Below are 23707 nucleotides of genomic sequence, written 5' to 3'. Positions count from 1 at the left end.
GGCTGCTGGGGAAAGTGGAACCATGACTCTGTCTGCAGGCTGCAGCAGAAGAGGCCCAGGCTGAAGAAATCAAGCTTTTCAATGGGTCCCTTGGGCTCTGTTAGAGGCCAGGAAACATTTACGAGGGTCCCGGAAGAGGTGGGGGCTGCACATTGAGGCCAAAAGGGACTTGGCTGGCCCCAAATGTTTTGTGCACAGTGGAGTAGAGACAAGAAAAATATTTTCCTCCTTTGTGTGTTTGAGGGAGAGGGTGGGAAATGATGTGACTGCTCAGTTGCCCCAGTGATGGGGACATTGGTGGTGGGGGAGGCCTAAGTCTGGGCACTGGAAACCTTTCTCTGCCACTTTTTCCAATTTTATTTCTTACATAGCATTCATCATAGCTGCAGTTAGATACTTATCTGCATTATTGTTTATGCAGTATCCAGCTCCCTGGCTGGAATAGAAGCTCAATGGGGTAAGATACCAGGCCCACTGTGCCCTTCATCACTGTGACCTTGAACAAGTTAATTAACTTCTCTGTGCCTCAATTTCCCCATCTGCAGAATAAGGATAATAAGAGTCTTACCAAAATACATACATCGAATTCTAAAGAAGGCAAGAGAGAGAAAAGGAGCATAGAGAAGGTATTACAGAGAAAAAACACGAGAGGGCAGATTTAAGTCCAAATATGTGTGTAATTACATTAAATGTGGAGACCAAATGCCCCAATTAAAAGATAAAGATGGGCAGGATGGATCAAAAAACAAAACCTGATTCTATTCTGCTTACAAGAGGCACATATACAACATAAGGGTACCGAAAGGTGGAAGATAAGGGGTGGAAAAGAATGGAAACTTTAAAAGATAAACCAAGAGAATAGGTGTGCAATCTTAATATCAAAGTCCACTCAAAAGCCAGAAGCATGGAGATAAAGAGGGGCATGTCACAACAATCACAAGTTCTGTTCACCAGGAAGATGTAACGATTGCAACTCTGTACGTAGCCAATGATGTGGATTCCAAATATCAGAGTATTTGTCTCATAAGGCTGATGGGAGGATTAAATACACAGTTTTTGCCTACACCTGTGACACCGGAGTCTCAGCTGTCACCGTGTTTCCCTGAAAAGACCTAGCTGGACAATCAGCTCTAATGCGTCTTTTGGAGCAAAATTTAGTGTAAGATTCGGTCTTATTTTACTATAAGACCCAGTCTTATGTAATATAAGATATATAATATATAATACTATACTATACTATAATGTAATACTGGGTCTTACGTAATATTATATAAGACCGGAGCTTATATTAATTTTTGCTCCAAAAGACGCATTAGAACTGATGGTCCGGCTAGGTCTTATTTTCGGGGAAACACGATATTATTGTTATAATTGTTGATGTTATTAGTTTATATTTATTTTAGTTGTTTATGTATAGTATCTTTTATTACAATTCCTCTAGCCCATGAAAGAGGTAAGGCTGAATGGGTGCAGATAAAGACATTGAAGATCAGAGATGAACAGGTAATAGTCCAAGTCCCTCAGAACTGGGATTGACCCAGGGTTTGATATTCTTCCTAGGCAATTCCTCATATATCCTCACTGCTTTCCCATTTGTTTTGGCTGATGAGCCTGCTTCCTTCCTTCCACAATGATTTCCCCAAGTCCTCCCACCCTCCACCTTTTGTGCTCTGCACTGTGCAGGCCTCAGGACTGAAACAGTGAGAAACAACGGACCCGTTACAGACTTTGAGGGTCTCCTAGACTAGTGGGCAGAGGTAAGGCAAGTAATGGCACGGATAAAAGTCAGTGAGTTATGAAGTGGAGGTTCATGGGTCTAGGAACAGCCAATTGGGGCACCTGGCCTTGCCTTGGGGAGGTCTGGGAGGTCTTCCTGTAGGAGATGACCTCCGAGCACTGATCTAACAAGTTAGTTCCCTCCAAAAACTAGTTACCTCCTCCAGTGTTAGCTACCTCCAAAGCCAGTTTCATTCATTTATTCAATTATTAGTTCATTTACTGAACTCCCATAGGTGCTAGGCATCATTCAAGGAGGTGTGTGTGTGGGGAACAAATCAAGCAAAATTCCTTTTAGGTAGGAGCAGAGTTGGGAAGAAAGGAGAAGAAGCAAAAGAACAAACAAGATTATTCTGGATGGTGGTAACTGCTGGAAAAAAAATAGAGCCAGGGAAGAATAATTGCCCCTCCTTTCAAAACAAGATCCATAATAACCCATCTAATCGAGGCAGCCACCTTCTCCAGGGACCATGGGCACTTTATCACTCTCTGGCACAAGGTACAGGGAGGAGTAACTACCCCCAGCGGCCCTGCTCGCTCAGTAGCTCACCTAGCCATTATTGAGCTCCTCCTGTATGCGTCAGGCAAGTTCCCGGAGATTAGACAGACCACACAGGGGAGAAGGGGTACCGTGTGCCCTTAGGCGCCTCAGGTCCTCATCCATAACTAGCTAGGGCTTCAAGGTAGATTATCCAGCAGCTCCAGAGCCGCCCTGACCGTCAGGCCTGATCTCCTTAAAGAAATACCATTTAGTACTGTCCTCCCAACAGCCCCCAAGGGGAGAGTGCGTTGATTGGGGTGTTCATCCCCATTTCGCAGATGGGCAGGAAAAAGCTTACACGGGAGCGGTGAGTCGCACCAGCGGTGAGGCGCTGACTCGTAAACAGACTGATCCAGGGACACCTCCACCCCGCCCCCGCCCCCGCCCCCGCTCCGGTAGAGCAGCAGCCTCTACCCCTTTAAGAACACCCCGCGGATACAAGCAGGAAGGGGGCGGTGCCTGCGCTGGAGACGGATGTATGCGTAGACCAATGAGCGCTGCAGTCTCGGCGGCGGCGGCCAATCGACATGGTGGGGGCGGGGCCTGGAGCCCGAGCCTAGTTCCCGAGGCGCGACGGCTGCGTCTGGGGGCGGGGAGGGGGGCGCAGGACCCCAGGCGGGGGTCCCGGAGCCGGAGGCACGTGTCCAGGGGCGTCGACTGGGCTGCGCCGGCCGGGGGCGCTGCTCGGGCCTAGGACGGTCCGGGGGCCGGCGCGGCCGGGCTGCGACCGATGGGCGGGGCGAAGGGCCGCGGGGGAGGCGAGCGGGGGGCCGCTGGGGGTCGGAGTGCCCGAGGGGGCGCGGCCCGGCGGAGACGGCGGGGGGGGGGTTTTGGGGGGAGCCGAAGGGAGCTAGGGGGTTGTCGCTGGTAGAGACGTGCAGGGCCGGGGGCGCTCGAGGGGTGCGGGGGGTAGGGGCCCTAGACTGGTGGCGTCAAACAGGCGTGGGACTTTGGGGGCCTGGGTTGGGGGATTGACGGAGGGCCAGGCCCAGGCCGGGGGCGTTTGGAGGGCGTAGGGTGTTACGAGATCGGGAGGGGGTCGTCCGTCATCGGGGTGTTTACCCGGCGACTGAGCGGCTGTGGGGGCAGCTGGCCTAGGCTGGGGGCGGTGGTTGGGGGAGGGGGGAGGGCTATTTGTGCGGGCGCAGGGGATTATGGGGGTGGGGGCTAGGTGGGTCTCAGAAAAAGGGGCCCGAGCCCGGAAGGAGCAGGCAAGTGAGGGTTAGGGAGGGAATAGGGGATGCTGTGCGTTAGAATGACGGCTCTGCCTACCTCCTCCTCCACCCGCCGCTTTCCCAAGCTTGGGGTCTGGGGAAGGGGGGCAGTCTTTGGTGGCCCAAGGAAGAGGCTGTAGAATGCGGTGGGAATATCCATCATTCCTGTAAAGAAGCCTACTTTGGGAGGGTCGTCAGGAAGACCGAGGAGAGGATAAAGGGCTCCCAGAGAAGGGTTTGGGCCAGGATTTCTGGTGTGGTGAGGGGGTGGGGCCGCGGGTGTGTGTGTGTGTGTGTGTGGGGTGGGGTGGGGGGTGATGGTTTAGGTTCAGCGTTTTGGAAGGAAAAGGCTTGGGATTTCTGGGTGGTGGGAAGTTAGCATGGGACTCTCCTTAGGGGAAGGGGCAGGTGGAGGTGGGGAGCCCTGGTAAAATTTAATTCCCTTAAACTCTAAAAATAGCCTCTCGAGTACGTCAGGGACTGTCCCCTAAAACTCAGCACCTCCTCTGGGAATTTAATCAGATAAAGCCCTGGGTTCAAATCCTGCCTCTGAGTTGGCTTGCTCTGTGACCTTGGGCAAATGGCTTTGCCCCTCTGGGCCTCGATTTCCTTTTCTGCAAAATATGGGGGGGATGTTTCCTACTCCCTGTAGTGTTTATGAAGATTAAATATTAGCTCTAATAATAGTTAGTGCTGTTCGAGCCTGATGCCCTGGGCTTGATCCTTGGGTCTTTAAATCCTCTGGACAAACCAGGGTTGTTGCTCAACCCTTTGTACAGATGAGGAAACAGGCCTGGAGCCCCTGAATCACATAGCAAATGATCCACAGTGCAGAGAGCGGATACATAGGAGGATTTGAGGGGCCGAGTGGGATTTTCACAAATCCCATGCATTCCCCCTCCCAGGGCCAGTTCCCGTCCCCCCAACAGCATGGCGTCCTGTGCTGAGCCCTCTGCTTCGGGCCCTGAGCCCGCTGCCCGGCCGCCTGCTGGGGTACCACCACTTGAGGACTTCGAAGTGCTGGATGGGGTAGAAGATGCAGAGGGTGAGGAGGAAGAAGAGGAGGAAGAGGAAGAGGACCTGAGTGAGCTGCCGCCACTGGAGGATGTGGGGCAGCCCTCACTGGAGGAGACCGAGCAGCCGGGGGCCCTGGCACGAGAGTTCCTGGCTGCCATGGAGCCCGAGCCTGAGCCTGTCCCGGCTCCGGACGAGTGGCTGGACATCCTGGGTAAGGAGCAGGGGTGGCTCGGGTTGACCCACAGGACCCGCTTCTCCAGTTCAGGAGTGACCTTGGCCCAGGCATTCTCCCCTGAGCCTCATTTCCCCATCTCTGACGTGAAGTAGGTTGGAAGTAAAACATGTAGTAACCACGGTGATCACCAGCCACAGGCAAGTGCTCGAGACATTTCATGTGTATGAACCTCTTTCATTATCACATACACAGCAGCTCAGGGAGGCTGAGTCACTCGTCCAGGGCTACACAGCCAGCACACCAGGCGCTGGCAGCTCCCAACCTCCATTGTTTGTTTTCTTGGCATTTGTCTGACAGGTACCCGTCCCCTGGAAAATGTGTCCTGAGATCGCATAAGTCTGGGGGACATCCCAATTTATCCATTCCTCTGTCTGGTTCATAGTATTCATTAGCATTCTAATTGCTCAGAGAAAGAAACTAGTAGAGAAACTAGTTTTCTACAGGAAAGTACCTAGGAGAACACACACAGGTGTTGCCACTATGAATCTACCTCACAGCAACTCTGGAAACTATACAAATATATTGCTACTAGTACTGATACGCAATATGCTGAATAATACTAGTTCTCTGTGAATAAGGAGTAAAACATCATCATTGCTACTACCATTTGTACTGATACTAAAGCAATAGTATCAAATAATACTGATTCTGATAAACCAGGAGTTATTAATGTCACTTCCATTGCTAATAAAAATGTTAACTACTTCTAAAAATAACACCAGGTAACATTGACTGCCCACTAGTTCTGTGCCAGGCCTGTGCACCATCTTACCTTATCCTCACAACAACCCCGTGACGTAATTTGTACTGTACTCCTGTTTTACAGATGGGGAAACAGGCTCAGAGAGGTAAGGGCACTTGCCCACGGTCAGACAGCCTCCTCGGCTATACTGGGAAGCTTTTCTCTATTGATAGTAGGAGCTGCCCTGCTCCATGTCTGAGCAGGAGGCTGGCTTTGTCCATTTATATTCAGAGCCAGTCACATTCTGAGGTCAGAATTCAGGGTTCTAGACAAGGAAACTAAAGCCTTGAGAGGAGATGTGATTTGCCCGGAGTCCCCCCATGAGACTCTGCCAGCACATCCACCATTAGTGCCAGGAAACCTCAAGACACAGGGTTTTCCAGATCCACTAGACCAGTGGTTCTCAGGCTGGATGTGGGGACGTGTACAAGTTTAGGAGCAGCACAGAAATTTGGAACATTCTAGAATATTCTGGAATATGAATAGATGCCTCCCTATCCCTAACCTTTAGACTAGAGTTCATTCAGACTTACGTTATATTCCAGACCAGTGGAATATTACGGACTGCTGGGACTCTGAGGCCCAGAGGTATGAGGTACATGCCCAGTAAGTGGCAGGGCAGCTGTTTGAGGCTCAGCTTGTGTCCTGGTGCTGGGCCACCCCCGGGATGGGTGGAGCTGGTGGGAGTAAGGGTTTGGGGGAAGGGGCTCAGGGAGCATCCGCCCATCTGAGCCATTTGGTGACAGGTTTCTTGTTCCTGGTCCCTGGCAGGGAATGGGATGTTGAGGAAGAAGACACTGGTCCCAGGCCCACCTGGCTCAAGCCGCCCGGCCAAGGGCCAGGTGGTCACGGTGCAGCTGCAGACATCACTGGAGAATGGCACACGGGTGCAGGAGGAACCAGAGCTGGTGTTCACCCTGGGAGACTGCGACGTCATCCAGGTTGGAGTGGGTTGGGGGTGGGGCAGAGGCACGATGGGGGGATGTGATGGCTGGGTAGGCTGGGGGGAGGGCGCTGTACCTGGATCCACCTTACCCTCATGACCCCGCACACCCAGGCCCTGGATCTCAGCGTCCCACTCATGGACGTGGGGGAGACGGCTATGGTCACTGCTGACTCCAAGTACTGCTATGGCCCCCAAGGCAGGTAAGAACCTGCCACCAGCAGGGGGTTATTGCCCTGTTGGGGTGGAAGGGAGGTAGATATGTAACTCTCCAAGTCATGTAGCTCAAGGGTGGCAAAAGTCACTTTCCTTGTGTTTTACCAAGGAGGGAGTGACAGTGGGGTCAGCTCCAGGATTTGAGCCCTTTTCCGCCTGTTCCTGAGCTTGTCTAGTGTCTATGGGGTGCTGTCAAGGCTGCCAGGTTTGAGTGCTCCCCCACCAACCCCCCAGCAGGAGCCCGTATATTCCCCCTCACGCGGCACTGTGCCTGGAGGTGACGCTGAAGATGGCTGTGGACGGGCCTGACTTGGAGATGCTCACAGGGCAGGAGCGTGTAGCCCTGGCCAACCGGAAGCGGGAGTGCGGCAATGCTCACTACCAACGGGCAGACTTTGTGCTGGCTGCCAACTCCTATGACCTCGCCATCAAGGCCATCACCTCCAGCGCCAAAGGTGACCTCCCAGTCAAATTCCCCCACCTCCCCTGCAAAAGTATTTGCTAGTGCCAGAAACCTCAAGCCACAGAAGGCCTGAGACTGAGAATGTTCTAGAGTATTCCAGAATAGGGATAGATGTTTAGTCATCCCTAACCTTTAGGCTAGGGTCTACCCCAGCCCCGTGGTAGATTCCAGATCAATGGGATGCTAGAGGATACATGTAGATGTGGGGGTGTGGTGACTGCAGATGGTGTCACTCCACAAGCCTGTGTTTAAGCCTCTGCTTCACTTAGGCTGTTTTGTAGATTCCTTGGTAGCGTCTTGAGGACACTGTGGTCTTGGCCTGTGTTAAAGATAGGGAAACTGAGGCCAGAGAGACCTGAGGTCCTCTGAGCAGCAGCGTCCCCCACCTCCCTTAACTGGGACACTCAATTAGAGACCCTTCCTCAGTCTCCTTTTCTACCAGGTACAGCGGGGTGGGTCTTGGCCTGGGTGACGTAGTGGGCAGACGGTTGCGGGGGGCTGGCGGCATGGTAACTGCTGCCGAGGTTGAGCACTGTCCCTCCACAGTGGACATGACATTTGAGGAGGAGGAGCAGCTCCTGCAGCTGAAGGTGAAGTGTCTGAACAACCTGGCGGCCTCACAGCTGAAGCTGGATCACTACCGGGCTGCGCTACGCTCCTGCAGCCTTGTGCTCGAGCACCAGCCTGACAATATCAAGGCGCTCTTCCGCAAGGGCAAGGTGGGCCTTGGCCAGGGGTGGGCAGGCCACAGGCATGGGTGGCCAGGCTGGCACCCCCAGCCCAGAGCAGTGGGACTGGTCCTGAACCCAGGATTTGAAAAGGGCATAGGCTAAGCTCTCGGGGGTATAGCTAGGGAAACTGAGGCCCATACAGGTTCAGAGATGTGACTTGAGTTACAGCAATTCATTAACTGAGGCTAGACGTGAACCCCAAGCGTTAGGTACCCATGCACTACCCTTAGCCCAATGGTGACTGCTCCTTACATACAAATCTTCATGGCTGTTATCTCCCGTGGAACAAAAGCCGAGTTTTTATTGCAGCCCTTGGGACTTTGAGCCATCTAATCTTCTTCTTCCTGCCATCACCTTTTACTTTACGTCTTGCTTCTCCATCCTGCCCAGCCTGCTGACTGCTTGACGTCTAGGTCAGATCTCTCCCACCCAGGGCCTTTGCATAGGGTATACTTTCTGCCTGAGACATTCATGCCCCAGGTACCTCCATTGGTTCTTTCCTTGCGTTCTTCAGGTCTTTGATGTCTCCTTGGGAATCCCTTCCTGCTGCCCCCTCCCTGACCCCCTGCCGTCTTTATATTTCCTTTGTCATCGTCATCACATGGAGGTCTCAAGTCTCTTGTCCATCTACCCCGCTGGGTAGTGGGGATTGTGTTTGTCTGACTCACTGCTAAATCTCTAACCCGCAAAGAGGGCCAGGCACACAGTAGGTGCTCAGTAAGTGCTGGTGAAACGGGAGAATTTGGCCTGCATGGACTTGACCTTAATTGCTTTTGCCTCCATCTGTTTATTCTCATATAGCAACCCTGGATGGGGCGGAGCGGGGAGACTTTTCAGTACCTTTTAGCAGTAAACCGAGAAAACTGAGGTGCAAGCAAGTGCTGGGTCACCTAGTGTGTTTGTAAGAGGCTTGAGTAGGGTCTCTCTCTAGCCAGCATTTTTTAAGCACTTGCTGTGTATAGAGTTCTGCATAGAAATGTGGGGAGGAAGACGATGTCATCCCTATTTCTCAAGGGTTTGTAATCCTTTTGGGGGCTGTGGGACTGTTTGCTTGTATAACGCACATGTTTGGATCTGCTGGTTGAAGGTCACAGAAACCCACTCAAATTCAAGCAAAAGTAGGGATTGATGGCTTGTGGCACTGTCAAGTCCTGGGTTTCTGGCTTCAGGCAGAGCTACTAGATCAGGCATTAGCAGTGTTGTGGGAATGCTGTGTCTGTCTGCTGTCAGTTTCCCTCTCAGGCAGGCTCCTCTCTTGGGGGTGACCAACATGCTCCCTCCTGCCCCACAAAAGCTCCAGGCTTCCATCCTCCCCCCTTAGCACCTGCTCTCCCAGTGACACAAGCCTGTTTCAGGCTGTATCTCATTGCTTTGCTTGAGTCAAGTGCTAGCTCTGAGTTTTGCACCGTGGCCAGAACTTTGGAAATATCCAGTCAAGGTGATGAGGGAGGAAGAGGCGCGTTGGGCACCCGGGTCTCCTGCACAGGCAGAGACAGACACTCAGAGAAGGAGGAATAGATTGCAGGGACAACACTGAACCCAGTAGTGGGCTGCTCATGGAGTGTGAGGGCTCAGGAGAGCATCCTGGGGTGGCTGAACCCCTGGAGCTATTGCTCGAGATAGATTTGGGACTTGTCAGGGTGGCTAGGATCCTGGCAGAGTAGGTTTTGTGAAAGAAAGCATGGCCCAACGTGGGTCCAGAGTGATGCCATGTACTGACTTCCATAGGTACTGGCCCAGCAAGGCGAGTACAGTGAGGCCATCCCCATCCTGAGGGCGGCCCTGAAGCTAGAACCTTCCAACAAGGTGAGCAGAACTGGGGTGCCCTGGGGACTTGCCCTACTGGCCTGTCTGGGAAGTCCCTTCGGTCGTGTGCCCCTGGTCTTTCTTGTTGTGGCTCTCCTTGTGGTGTTTCTTCCTGAACAGCGTCGGGGTAGGTGGCTGAAGGGCCCCAGCCAGCTGGCTGAGAGACTCATGATCCCTACGTAGGTAGTCTGGGCTCACCCCCAACCAGTGGTCCCAGAAGCCCAGGGCGCTGCCAGCTTGGCCAGTGCCAGTATCCTTAGTTTTCTAATCCTAGAACCTTCCTTTCCTGGCCACCTTGTGCTTTCCCCCATCCACGGTCTCCCTAGAGGGATGGAGATGGCAGCCCCCACTTTGCTGCTGCCCAGAGAGGGGCAGACGGAATCCCCGTGTCCCAGTGGTCCCAGCCCCAAAGTGACCCAGGGCGACAGAAAGGCAGAGCACCAGCGATGGCAGGTCACCTTGGCTGCTGTTGCTGCATGCTCTTAGCCCAAATGTTGCCCACCTTTCCCAGACGATCCACGCGGAGCTCTCGAAGCTGGTGAAGAAGCATGCGGCGCAGCGAAGCACGGAGACTGCCTTGTACCGGAAAATGCTGGGCAACCCCAGCCGGTTGCCCGCCAAGTGTCCTGGCAAGGGTGCCTGGGTGAGCTGGGGCTGGCGGGTAGGGAGGCTCCCGGAGGAGGGGCCAGGGCCTTGGGCAGGGCAGACCACGCAGAGGCAGGTTCTTTATTTTGCAAATATTGATGTCCTCACCTGGCTATGTTGGACATGCTGGAGACACAGAGCGGCCTCAGCCCTGTTGACCAGGACCAGAGCAGAAGGTGGAACACAATCTGTAGGACTTAGGGTGGGGAGTGATGGCTCTTCCAGAGGAGAAGGGGAGGTGTCCCAGAGGAGGTGACATTTGGTTTGAGCTTTGATGCATGAGTAGGAGTTTGCCAGGAGGCCAGGAAGGCAGGGTCAGGCAGGGGCTTCCTGGGAGTCCTGTGTAAACTGTGTTGGTATCTGAGGCCCAAGACATCAGTGTTGATTACCCTCCAGTCTCCTCCTCCTTTCCCTTTATCCACAGTCCATACCATGGAAGTGGCTGTTTGGGGCGACTGCTGTTGCCCTGGGGGGCGTGGCGCTCTCTGTGGTCATCGCTGCCAGGAACTGATCACCCAGGTGGCCGCCAGCCCTTCTGAGCACCATGGACCCCACCCTGAGCTCCCTAACTTTCCCAGGCTCCCTGTCCACTGCCCTCTCTGACCTAGCCCCCTCCTGTGGGGCGGGGACAGCCAGGTTTGGGGGTCGCATGGCCCAGCGAGCAGGAGGGACTGAGGCCCAATATGAGAAAAGTGAGGCAGGGCCTGGGCCCCATGTCCAGCCTGAAGGGAGGGTCCCTCATTCCTCCAGACCCAATGCCCACTCCCACCCCTCTGGGTTGGGTCTCAACAGGGGCCAGCCTCAGTTTCTCTTTCCCAACAGGCCTGGGGGCAGCCCTTCCCCCATACATTCCCTGTCCAAGTGCCAACCCCTCCTGCCCAGCCTGCTGCATCTCTGTCCAGGCTCTCCCCTCTCCCAGTGAAATAAAGCCTCCCACCCCGCACTCTGCTGGCTCCGGAGCCTTCTTTCACCGCCACTTGGGGCTAAGCTGGAGCAGGGGGCAGCATGGGGTGTCTCCACTTGGGCTGCAGCAGACCCTCGTTACGGAGGGGGAAACAGGCCTGGAGAAGTGGAGTGAAAGCCAGGGCACCCAGCTGTGAACTCTTAAGGAGTTCACACTCCTGACGCGTTGGGGTAACTACCTGTGACCCTAACCTTTCTTGTTTCTGTTTTCTGAAAATGGGGACCCTGATGGGACCTAACTGGGGGCTTCGCTGAGACCAGCATTTACAGGGGTCTGGCTGTGCAATGAGCCAACAGCCCCCGTGTGTGGGCGGCAGCAGTATAGCCAGTGCAAAGGCTAGAGCAGGGGTGGCCAAACTTTTTTCAGTGGTTTTCACCAAGGGCCATATGCCATAAAATACACAAACAGCCGGGCCACTCACTCGAGGTGAAGTACGTATTGCCTCACCTGGTTTATTTAAGTAAACTAAATATATTTTTGGAATTTTGCTGCGGGCCAATTAAAAATGGATTGCGGGCCGCAGTTTGGACACCCCTGGGCTAGAGCTTCTGCAGTGAGTTTGCAAGGTGGAGGATGTGTCGAGGTGCCACCCCAAGGTGATGAACTAGCTTGCAGTTTCTTAGATGACCTAGTTCTTAGAGACTTTTGAAGAGTATGTCAGTGTCTGGTGATTCCTCCATTATTATTCCTGGGGTCCTGTTGGGAGCCACTTGGACATTGAGTATAAAGTGGAGAAATACTTGTTAACAAGCAGTGCAGCCCACAGTTGCAGTGTTTCTAATTCTCTTATCTTCTCCAAGCCACAGTTGCCTTGTCTGGCAGATGGGTCCAAGCCACTGTACCCACCATAAAAGGCAGCTGTGGGTGCCTGGCACTGAGCACAGAGCCTCAGCATTCATGGCTGGGAGGGAGGGGCATGTAAATAGATGGTAGTGCTGACCTGGCAGTGGCGGGTGGCAGTGGCAAAACTAATGAGATCATCTGTGCAGGGACATAGAAAGTCCCTGAACTTCACCTTCCTCTCATCCATCAAAATCCATCCTATGACCACAGTCTGTAATTAGATTAAAGGGAGAAAGAAAATGACTTAAGAGCTTTCCACAGGTCGGGAGGCCAGGGAGTCCAGGAGGACCTTGCCTGGGCAAGCCAGCAGTGTTCTTCAGCCTCAGTTTCCCCACCTGTACCAGGAGAGCTTAATAAAGTGGTACAGTTTCTGTGGAAAATAGTCTGGCAGTTCTTTGAAAGGTTAAACAGAATTAACCATATGACCTAGCAATTTCACTTCTAGGTATAGTCCCAAGAGAAGGGAATACATCCATCCACACAAAAACTTGTACATGAATGTTCACACAAGCTCTATTCGTAATAGTGAAAAAGTGGAAACAACCTAAATGTCCATCAACGGGCAATAAAATGTGGTCAGTCTGTGCAGTGGAATATTACTCGGCCATAAAAAAGAATTAAGCACTAACATGCTACAATGTGAATGAACCTTGAAACCATGCCGAGTGAAAGAAGACACACACACACACACACACACACACACGTCGTCACATATTGTATGATTCGTAGGCACAGAAAGTAGGTTAGTGTTTGCCGTGGGCTGGGGAGAGGGGAGTAGGTTTCCTTTTGTGGTGATAAAAATGTTGTGGAACTAGATAGTGGCTGCATAGCATTGTGAATGTATTAAATGCCACTGAATTTTACACTTTATATGGGTTAATTTTACAATATATAATTTATTTTTTTCAATGACAATATATAATTTATTTTTTTCAATGGGGGAGCTGGACAGCCACCATCTCTCAGGGCCCATGGTGATGTTGGATTTTATTCTATTAAAAGTCTACTCTTATGAACAAAGCTGACCGGTTCCTCAATCCTCTAAAAGCCCCAGATGGGGAGAATCACATCTGTCCACCAGCCCAACACAGCGTCCAACGCGCGTTGTTTGCATAGCCACGCCCACTCACCCGGACAGCCGCTCGCCCCGTACTCCACGTGTTTTGCGTTGGCCTGGCCCCTCTACGTCCACACTGCGGCTCTCAACTGAAGCCAAAGACTGAAGGGTTGGTGAGACCTCATAAATAATACATCACGTCAGCGCCCGGTGGGGCGGGGCTTCGAAGCGCCTGGCTGCGTCAGGCTCATGAATAATACATATATGGGCGGGGGCCTGGAGGGGTGCGCGTGTGGGGGTGGAGTCCGGGAAGCGGAAGTCCAGGATTGTCTTGAATGTGAGGATACCTAGGCGGTGACTGTAGGCCTGGCCCGGCCCGCAGGGGGCGTGGCCAGCTATGTATCATGAATAATGCAGCACGTCGGCGGGCCGTGCGACGCCGACTAGGCCTCGCGGGATCTTGGGGGCGTGGCCAGAAGTCATGAATAATGCAGCGCGTCAGCGGGCGGCGGGGTGGGGCGTGGCCGGCGCGCCGGCCCTGGAGCCAGGAAGGGGGGGCGGGGAGCGATGGTCGCAAGATGGCGGCGCTGAAGGAGGGTCGGAGCTACGGGCTGTCCTGTGGGAGGGTGAGCGACGGCAGCAAAGTGTCTGTGTTCCACGTGAAGCTCACCGACAGTGCTCTGAGAGCCTTCGAGAGCTATCGCGCCAGCCAGGTGAGTAGCGCGGACCCGGCGCGGCGGTCAGGGACGTCGGGGCGCAGGCCGGCCTCGCGCGCCCCTCGCCTGGCGTTCCGGCGTGGGGGCGCGGGGTCCGGCGTCCGGGGTGCTGCTCACGGGTCCCTGGCCCAGCGGGGCACCATGTTCATTATCGGCGCTGGGAGGCGACACTGGCGGGCGGCCCGGGGCTCGAACTTGAGCGCCTGGTCCTGGGGGCGTACGGGGCCTTTCCCGGCCCACTCGGCACCTGGGCAGGACCTCGTCTGCTCTGTTCACCTGGTCGGGGGAAGGAGACTGGGGGGCTTGGGGCTTCTCCTCCTGGGTCTCTGGCAGGGTGGGTCAGTGGGGACCGCTGACGGGGTACCTGTGGGGTCGTGTTCCGTTTGTGTACGGGGGCGGTCTTTGACTTTTTCCAGTGAGGCCCCTGGAGTTGGACTTAGTCTTGGTTCTTAGGAAGGGGAGTTTGTCACCTCCCCCCGAGGTGACCCTGTCTCACTGGACACCTTCGGAGACTGGAAGTGTTTTGGGGGGAAGAAGCTGTGTATGTAGGGGGGGGGCCTCTGGCAGGGTGCCTTTCCCAGGCTAGGAACCAGTAGTGGGCAACTTGGGAGGGAGGGAGCTCTGGCTACTGCACCTGGCTGCTGACTCTCAAACTTCTCAGGGGCCGATTTGGGCCCATCTGGGGGAAGCTCAAGGCTTTCAGTTCTGCCACCTGGCCCTGGGCAGGCGATGGGGAAGAAGCTGTTGTGCACCTTCTTTGAGGCCTGACTTTGGGGCACATCTGGGGCCGTTGTCAAAAACCTGCTTCTTCCCATTTCTATTGGTGTCATGGCGCCCTCCCTCTGTGTTGGAACAGAAGTTGTAGGTGCCCAGTGGTGAGGTCCTGAGGGGAGGTGGTTTGGGAGCTCTTTACCTCCTTGCCTGGAAAGTGGGGGCTTCATAGTTACAGGTGGTGGGGAGATCCCATTCTGTGTGTGTGTGTGTGTGTTTGTGTATCAGGGATGGGGGCGCCTCTGGCGGGTGAGGAGACAGACTAACTAGGAAGGAATGCGGCTTTCTTCCTGCCCCAGACTTGTTCAGCACCATTAGCTAAGCTGGGAATTTCTTCCTCGTTCATTTCCACCACTTCCCCAGTGCCCACCCTTCCCAAGCTTCTTTCTACCTTTTTGGGCAATTTCCTTCCTGTCCTGGCGTCTCAGTTTCTCTGTAATAGAAATGGACTTCAGCTTTTCTAGAAGAGCAGGTTCTCACCTTGTCGGAAGGATTCCCTAAGATGAGGCTAAGGTACTCCTTGGTGCAGGGGAGGCGGAGGAGGCGGTAAGGTCACAGTGGCTGGCTGGAGCCTGCCTTCCTTGTGGAATTCTGTCCCTGAGTCTTTTTCCCTGGGAGATTCTGACTTGTCCTGCAGGAAGGCAGACTTTCTTAGAGATAGTTGGGGGAGAGCTCATGAGTCATGTAAATAAGGTGAACTTGATACCTGGTCCTGTGGGTTAGGAGCTCCGCCTTCCCTGTCATGCTGCCCTCACTTCATCCAGTCGTCCGGAAGGCCCGCCTGTGCGTCCACCTCATACTGTCACGCTGCTATTTTTAATTTAGGGTGTTGGTTACATCCCCTAGCTAAGCTCGATCTTCCTTGTGTGAGGGTGAAGGTAACTGCAGACTCAGGCTGGTCCCTCATGGAGCCCTGCTCTGTTGATCGCTAAGAGTGGCTCCCTTGAAGAACTTCTCCAAGCCATCTGGGCCAACTTGGCTGGCTGGGCTAAAATTGGGGGTGACCTAAAGTTGTGTTTTTCTCAGAAGCTGTCTGGTAATTTAAGTGACTTGGCAATTTTTGTATTTAGTCATACCTGTTGGGCAGTGTAGTGAACTGGGCTGATTGATACAAGGGCAGCTTGGGTGCTCTTGGTAGTCTTGGGTGCTAGGCATGGGGAAGGCAACTTGAAGAACTCGTTTGCGTGACCAGAGCAGTGTACTGGTTATTAACAAACCTCCGATGCACAGCTCTGTCAATAGCATCTAGTGTTCTCTATTTTCTCGCGCTGTGGTTAGGGTTTCCAGGTGGGAATTCCTGTCCGTTCTCAGGAATTTTTGTTTTTGCTTTCCCGTTCCCAAATCCCGAGAAAGGTTGGTCGGGAAATCGGGAAAATCGGCTCTTTGAACCCAGTAATACCCACAGTGGGAAATATACATACTACTCACAATGTATCTCTTAGACATTTTTTTAATTTATGCTAGGGTTTCCGGGCAGGAATTCCCGCATATTCTCGGGAATTTTTTTCGCTTTTCCATTTCTGAATCCCGAGAAAAGTTGGTCGAGAAATCAAGAAAATAGGTTCCTTGAACCCAGGTGGTATCGGCCGTCACTTTGTGGAAACGATTCATTGTGGAGAGCAGAAAACAGTTTATATTTTGGGATTCGGGAACAGGAAAGCGAAAAAAATTCCTGAGAACGGGCGGAATTCCGCCTGGAAACCCTAGCTGTGGTTATATGGTTTGCCAATGGCAACTTGTAGAGAGGCTTTTTATTTTTCCTTTTCCTTTTTTTTTTTTTTTTAAGATTTTATTGGTTTATTGGGGAACAGTGTACTTCCAGGGCTTTTTCCAAGTCAAGTTGTTGTTGTTGTCCTTTCAATCGTAGTTGTGGAGGGCGCAGCTCAGCTCCAGGTGCAGTTGCCCGTTGTTAGTTGCAGAGGGCGCAGCCCACCATCCCTTGTAGGAGTCGAACCTGCAACCCTGTGGTAGAGAGGACGCGCTCCAACCAACTGAGCCACACAGCAGCAGCTCAGCTCAAGGTGCCGTGTTCAATCTTAGTTGCAGGGGGCAGAGCCCACCATCCCCTGTGGGAGTCGAGGAGTTGAACTGGCAACCTTGTGGTTGAGAGCCCACTGGCCCATGTGGGAATCGAACCGACAGCCTTCAGAGTTAGGAGCACGGAGCTCCAACTGCCTGAGCCACCGGGCTGGGCCCTATTTTTACTTTTAATTGGGAAGAGGCTTGTACAGATTCAGATGTGGTAGAGGAACGGAGAGGAGCTTTTTGTCATCCTCACTATTGGAGCAACCCCCGTAGAAGTCCCCATGGTTTCTCTCTCCAGAGGGCTCTAAAGTCTGAGCTGCCTTTGTGCAGAACTGGTGGCCTGCCTGGAACGTAGTGGAAGGTGAAGGTGTGGTAATACATGCAGCTGCCAACCATCCAGATTTGGGCTCTGTGTAGTTTTTCCTTGAATATAAAAGCTCTAGTGAGTCCTGAGGGAGTCCTGTGGATCTCCTTTTTTGCTGGGTTACTTCCGGGGGAAAAGACACAACTCATCCTTCCAAGATCACCTCACTTGCCTGCTCAGAGAAGTATTCCGTGACCACTCTGAGGCAGTGACCCTCCCTGGGGCACCTGCCTTGACCACCTGGGCATTTCATCATTGGATTTGGTGAGCTCTGTTGCTGGGTGATCTTTTCCTCTCCTGGGTTATATCTCCTTGGTAGAGAGGAGCAGGTTGTTCAGAAAAAATTGAGGGCCTAGGGAGGGACCTAAGAAGCCTGGGGATTGGAGCCCACCTGGATTTGAAGCTCAGTTCTACGTGCGGGAAGCCTTGGGCCGGCGCCTGACTCTTGCCAGTTCGGCACCTTCTCCACACAGCTGTGAGGGTCCCAGCCCTTGGCCCTCTCTGAGCTCTAGATCCTCCTATTTAGGACGGTGGGGCTCCTGTTGGCATGTGTGTGTGCCCCTCAGCACAGCCCTGACCCCCTCCTCTGCCCTTGGTGCCTCTACTTAGAGCTAGTCCCTGCCCGGAGGTTAGAGCGGAGCCGGTGGAGTCAGGGAGCCTGGGCTCCTGCATCTGCCTGAATCGGACTGAACGCTTGGTCGCTGCGGGGCCGCTCCTCAGGAGTTGGACATTCCCAAGTGACCAAGGCAGGCCCCTCGTGTCATGAGCTGACATGCTAGAGGCAGGAGACAGATAATGAAGAGTGGCACAGAAACCAACGTGAAGAGCTGGTTAGCGGTCAGCATCAGGAAGAACATAAAATGGGCAACCTGATAGTGTGGGACAGACCACCTGAAAGGCTGCCGATTGAGAGCCGCGCTTCTGGGAGATGGCAGAGCGAGGTCTGCTAAGGGAGGGGTCCAGGTATGCTGGGTACTCGGGGCTGGGGAGGCTGGGGGTGGGGGTGGCTGGAGGGCTGTGTCCTGGGGAAGGGTGTGTAGGGGGAGGAGGTGCAGGAGGCCTGTAGTGAAGACTTCACGACTGTTCTGGAGCCATGCTGGGGGCTGCTGGCCTGCTGCTCAGGGGGTGGCTGTGTGGATGTCAGCCCAGGCACTGGTGGCAGGAGGAGCCTTAATTTAGCCTCTGTTCCCCTCCCACAGCCAGGCCCCAGGGGGAGGGCTTGTCTCTCCTTCCTGGGGGGGTGCCCCACTTGGCCCTAAGCAGGGCAGCTTCTTGCCAGCCATGTCTGCTTTGTAAACAGACCACCTTTAGGACTGGCTGGCGTTGCCCTTCCTGGCTGTGACCCCGGCCCCTGTAAACCCTTCATCCAGGCACGTGTCATCTTTTTTTTTTTTATAAGTTCACTTTATTTTATTTTATTTAGATTTTATTGGGGAAGGGGAACAGGACTTTATTGGGGAACAGTGTGTACTTCCAGGCCTTTTTTTCCAAGTCAAGTTGTTGTCCTTTCAGTCTTAGTTGTGGAGGGCGCAGCTCAACTCCAGTTGCCGTTGCTAGTTGCAGGGGGCGCAGCCCACCATCCCTTGCAGGAGTCGAACCGGCAACCTTGTGGTTGAGAGGACCAACTGAGCTCCAACCAACTGAGCCATCTGGGAGGCAGCTCAGCTCAAGGTGCCGGGTTCAATCTTAGTTGCAGGGGGCGGAGCCCACCATCCCCTGCGGGACTCGAGGAATCGAACTGGCAACCTTGTGGTTGAGAGCCCACTGGCTCATGTGGGAATCGAACCGGCAGCCTTCAGCATTAGGAGCACAGAGCTCCAACCGCCTGAGCCACTGGGCTGGCCCCGTGTGTCATCTTCTTGACAACCTTGGCAGAAGAGCCAGCTTATAGTTCCCAGGGTGTGTTGGGGGCACTGAGGCTCCGAGGAGCAGTGTCACCTGCCCAAGGTTGTATGGACTGTCCTTACTGGCCCAGGCTGCCTTTTCAGTTGCGACGGAGCTTGAGCTGTGGAGACACAGCTATGAAAGGGAGTCCCACTGTGATCTGGGGTCCTAGTTAAAATGCCAGTGTTTCAGGTTCCTGGGGAGTGTTGGTGACATGAGTGGCCCTGCAAATGCCTGAAGTTGCTGGCTGTGTCTGGACTGTGTTTCCTCCCCCAAGAGAGCCCACAGATGACAGTTGTCACCCACTGTGGATCGAGGCCGACATACCAGCGCGGGCCCGAGCTGCACACTTTATTTCGTGTGGTCCCATCACCCTGTGGCGGAGCGGTCCTCTCCATTTCTCAGATGAGGAAACGGGTTGGAGGCTCTGGGAGATCGAGTCACTGGAAGGAATCTCCCAGCTGGCATCAGATTCAACCCGAATACCCCTCCGAAGGCCTGTGCTGGGCCTGGTGGTGGGGCGAGCAGGCTAGCCCACGGGTCAGAAGTGCGGCCTTCTGCCCAAGGGCCTAGGTGTTCAGTTTGCTGGTGTGTTTTAAGGTGGGCACTTGATGGGTCTGGGTGGAGCGAGTCCCTCCCAGAAGGCTCTGGTCTCATAGGTGCTGGAGAGTGTGAACGCCCCGTGGCTTGGGATGAGTGCTGGTGGTTTGTGCAGGAGGCTGCAAGGCAGTGTGAGGGGCCTGCCTGCCACAGGAACCCTTCAGCCTTCCTTCCGGCTGCATGCTTTTTATGCTTTTTCTCCTCGGTGATGGTGTGTAAACAGCAGGCTGCTCACAGAAACCCATCCTCTGTTGACTCATCTGCAAGGCCAGAGTTCATCACCCTTGAGGCAGTTTTGACATCACACAGGGATTGTGACATCTCTGGGGAGTCCTTGAAAAACAAGGCCGCTTCTGCCATTCGCTATGGCTCTGGGTCAGAGCAGACCCTGTTTTGAGAATCTGCTTCTCCAGGGCAGGCGCCCTGCCTCCCGGGCCCAGCTGGCAGCCCGTGTTGTGCCTTCAGGGTTTGGCCTTCCCCATTCCTTTGTTTTCAGGGCCTTGCTCCCTGCTTTTATGACTTTCTCCTTGGTCTGCGAGCTTCATAGTCTGAGATCTTATCTCTAGCGAAGTGTGGCCACTCCTGGTCACTCCAGAGCCTAGAGGGACGCTTTTGAGAACAATTCCTCCAAATGACCCCTGACCTGCAGTGCAGGGACTGACACAGACAGCCACGGCAAATGGTGGTTTTGCCACTTTACTTTTTAATACAAAAGCTGGTGTCCACCTTAACCACCCAGAGGAGAGCCCTCCTGTTCCCACGCCAGTGGCTGCACGGAGTCCGCTGCTAATTATATCCTTGGGCCGGGTTCTGCCCTGGCCACGGCTGCATCACTTGGTCATGGGGCGCATTTGTGACTCGCCACAGCTCCTCTGGAAGGGAGGCAGTCTCGCATGTTAGTGAAGTTCATGGGGTCACCGAACCCCTGTTTAAAAGTGACACATGAAAAGTTTATTAATTGTTACCATAAAAGCAGTATGTAGCTCAGTGTAGAAAACTGGCAAAATACCTAAGAGTAGCAACTCCCTGTTCCCATGGCTGCTGTGGGCCCCTCGGTGCCTGCCTTTGTCTTACGTCTGGTCACAGTGTCATCCCAGTGGTGTCCTTGTATAATCTGAGGTCTCACTTCTTCCCTGATGTTGTGTGAATCTGTGTTTCCCCTCAGTGCTAAGCTTCACTTTTTAGTGGCTGGGTTTCTGCAACATGGGTCTTACTAGGTTCCTTTCCTCCAGTTCTGCACTGATCCAAGGGTTCCTGGGTGTGCAGAGCCGTGCCCCCTGTCTGAGCTGAGTCTGTGCAGAGGGGCTAAGGTGCCGTGAGAGGTATCCTGTCGTCCCTGTGTGTCCTGAGTGGAGTCGGAGGCTGCAGGTGTCACAGTCGAGGCCCAGGAGGGATGGGGTCTGATCTGTGGGGGTGGATGGTCTAGGAGGGCAGGCGGGAGGCGGGGAGGCCTGGGCGAGGAGACCCATGTGGGAAGGCGGTGGGCCACCCTTCTGTGTCTAGTTGGGGGTGCGGGACCTTGTTAGCCTTTCCTGATTCTGGCTACAACACAAGTGTCTTCACTCACTGGACTCGATGGTCTGGCCTGAGCAGGGTGTTTGAGAGTCACGTCATGCAGGATTCTGGAGTGACCCTTGGATGGAGGGAAGGCAGGTGTCGTCAGGAGACTTCCTGCATGTCTGTGGCACATGGGTACCCTCGGCACTGTTGGCGCGGCTCCATAGCCCACATCTTTTTGGGGTGCCACCTTGTCCTAGGGAGTGGCTGTCATCAGGTTCTTGCCAGCGTCCTGACACGCAGGTTGAAGGTGGTTTCGGACGGATGTGGCGGCTGTGAGAGCAGCAGCCTTTCTTACTCCAGTTCTTGGATTGTGACCTTGGCCTGGGGCAGTTGGGTGCCAGGTTTCCTTTATTGCACTGGTATTGGCCAGTTTCTGGACAGGGGGTGCGCTGGCTGCTGGCCAAGCCTGGACAGAGGGGCCTCAGCCTGAGACAGCGCCTGTGGGTTCAGCGTCTCCCTGAGTCAGCCTCTCCCGTGGGCAGGCGCGCTCCACAACAGGAGGTCCTGGAGGTCCAGCCCGCCTTGGGCAGCTCTGCCAGGGGATGGAGGGCCGTGAATCTGCCGGCATGTTGCACTGTCGTCATTGTTCCCTTCGTTCTTTCAGAGGGGAGACTGAGGCTTGGCACGAGGCGCGTGGCCCAAGAATGTGCCCTCCCAGCTGCCCCGTTGCTACCTCAGGCCTGTGGGGGAGTGGGGGCATCTGCTCCTTGCTTTTCTCCTGGCTGCTTCGTGTGTCTGACTGAGATACTCAGGGTGGGTGCTTTAGCAAGGAGGCCCATCCCTGAAGGAGGTGGCCTGGCTGTAGCCACTCCCGCGGACAGCCTGGGGGCCAAGCCACTGGCTGTCTCCCTGAGGCGCAGTGGTCTGTGTGGACGCTGACTGCTCCTGCCCTCAGGTGTGTCCTGCAAAAGACCTCAGAAAGTACAGCCCTTCAGAATTGAAAGCGTCTGCGCCTGTGCCTCTGTCGTTAAGGATTTCTTTTTTCAATAAAGAAATGGCTCACCCCAGTTTCTTTGGCAGCTTTCCTCCTGGGACGCCCCCTGCACTGTGGTGGAGGGAGCTGGCTCCCCCGGTGTGTCCCCCTTCTCCATCCCTCCAGCAGTCTCAGGCAGCGGCAGTGGAGTGGGCAGGGGCAGGAAGTGCTGGCTGAGTTTCTGGAGACATGTCCACCTGGGCCTGGAGTAACTGCTGGGTCCACTGGGCTGGTGGCTGCTGCTGGCGGAGTGTGAGGAGCCAGGCCTGGAGTGTGAGGAGCCAGGCCTGGAGCCCAGGTCGCAGTGGCTCGGTCTCTACCTTCAGGCTGTGCTTCAGCGTGTGGGTGTGGGGAAGCAGGGCAGCCTCCAGGGGCCAGACGCCCTCCGCAATAGTGAGCACACTATTCCCTGGGGACGTGAGGTTGGGGGTTCTGTCGTCCAGCCTGGGTGAGGGGGGCCCGGGCAAAGGTATGTCAGGACTCAGTCCTTCCCGGAGCCCCTTGGCCTCTATCTGGGCAGGAGTGACAGGGTGGCCCACCTCATCCTGGCCCACGTCACCCTGCCCCTGCCTGAGCACGTGCACGTGGCTTCCGTGTCCTGGTGATCAGACTGACGTGGTACTTCCTGGTGGGCAGACCGGCTCGGCCTCACCCTGCGGCGCCCATGTCCCCATGGGGGAGGCCGACCGGGGTCATGGCAGTGACAGCCACACGCAATGACACCAGGAGGGAGAAACTCAGCGGGCGATGGGCAGGAGGTACCCACTGGTAGTGGGGCAGGCTGAAACTTTGGGGAAGAGGCCAAGCCTGGGGAGATTGGGGAAGTGCCTGTGAGATCTGCGAGAGTGGGGGGGCGGGGGGGGGCGGAGCAGCTGCAGGGCATGGTGAGGGGTACTGGGGTGGGGAGCTGAGGCTAATTCCATCGTGCAGGGAAGCCCGCCTGAGGTGGGGTGGCTGCTGCGCTCTGTGCGGTGTAAACGGCCTCAGCCCCTTCCTGGGCTCACTGAGGGGGGCTCCACTGGGGGCTCCATCTCGTGACTGACAGGACTGGGGGAGGGGCCGAGATAAGGCGGCCTTGGGAACCCTGCAACCCATCAGCACCAGTCTTTTCCTGGAACCTCTCAGAACATTCAAAAAAATTTTTTTTAATTGTGGTAAAGTACACGTAACAAAATTTATCATCTTAACTATTTTTAAGTGCACAGCTCAGTGGTATTAAGTACATTCACATAGTTGTGCAGCCATCACCACCATCCATGTTCAGAACTTGTTTATCTTCCCAAACTGACACTCTGTCCCCATTAAACACTAACTTCCATCCCCCCTTCCCAGCCCCTGGCACCACCATCTACTATCTGTTTCTATGAAGCTGACTCCTCTAGGGACGTCATGTAAGTGGAATCACACAGTATTTGTCCTTTTGTGACTGGCTTATTTCACTCAGCATAACGTCCTCAAGATTCATTCATGTTCTAGCAGGTGTCAGAGTTTCCTTCCTTCTTATGTCTGAATAATATTCCGTCGTATGCACGGACCACATTTTGTTTATCCATCCATCCATCAATGGCCACTTAGGTTACTTCCATCTTTTGGCTGCTATAAAATAATCTTGCTGTGAATG

At 54.4% G+C, this 23707-nt stretch overlaps 2 protein-coding genes across 3 annotated transcripts in view; both read left to right on the top strand.

The window, feature by feature from the left end:
- Positions 1–2837: 2837 nt before the first annotated feature.
- FKBP8 (FKBP prolyl isomerase 8) lies at positions 2838–11272 on the top strand. 2 transcript variants are annotated; one of them, XM_033134853.1, is made up of 9 exons: positions 2838–2953; positions 4437–4759; positions 6297–6466; positions 6583–6671; positions 6922–7139; positions 7694–7866; positions 9607–9684; positions 10196–10327; positions 10754–11272. In XM_033134853.1, the coding sequence occupies exons 2-9, from the start codon at positions 4462–4464 to the stop codon at positions 10838–10840; spliced, it is 1245 nt and encodes a 414-aa protein (XP_032990744.1). In that variant the 5' UTR covers positions 2838–2953; positions 4437–4461; the 3' UTR covers positions 10841–11272. The 2 variants fall into 2 exon arrangements, with proteins under 2 accessions (XP_032990744.1, XP_032990743.1); XM_033134852.1 differs by having other exon boundaries at positions 6919–7139.
- Positions 11273–13724: 2452 nt separating this feature from the next.
- ELL (elongation factor for RNA polymerase II) overlaps positions 13725–23707 on the top strand; it is a 59681-nt gene continuing 49698 nt past the window's right edge. The window contains exon 1 of the mRNA XM_033134413.1: positions 13725–13906. Coding sequence (XP_032990304.1) covers positions 13772–13906 — 135 coding nt within the window. The 5' untranslated portion in view covers positions 13725–13771. The remainder of the gene's footprint in view (positions 13907–23707) is intronic.

The sequence above is a fragment of the Rhinolophus ferrumequinum genome, chromosome 18, assembly GCF_004115265.2.
Source record: "Rhinolophus ferrumequinum isolate MPI-CBG mRhiFer1 chromosome 18, mRhiFer1_v1.p, whole genome shotgun sequence".
In the NCBI taxonomy this organism is placed as follows: Eukaryota; Metazoa; Chordata; class Mammalia; order Chiroptera; family Rhinolophidae; genus Rhinolophus; species Rhinolophus ferrumequinum.
Note: the sequence above shows the minus strand (reverse complement) of the source record. Positions and strands in the feature narration are given on the sequence as shown.

Coding starts and splice junctions, on each gene's coding strand:
- FKBP8 (XM_033134852.1), top strand. CDS start 4,462: ATGGCGTCCTGTGCTGAGCCCTCTGCTTCGGGCCCTGAGCCCGCTGCC. Junction 9,685..10,195: donor AGCTAGAACCTTCCAACAAG/GTGAGCAGAACT, acceptor CACCTTTCCCAG/ACGATCCACGCGGAGCTCTC. Junction 10,328..10,753: donor GTCCTGGCAAGGGTGCCTGG/GTGAGCTGGGGC, acceptor CTTTATCCACAG/TCCATACCATGGAAGTGGCT.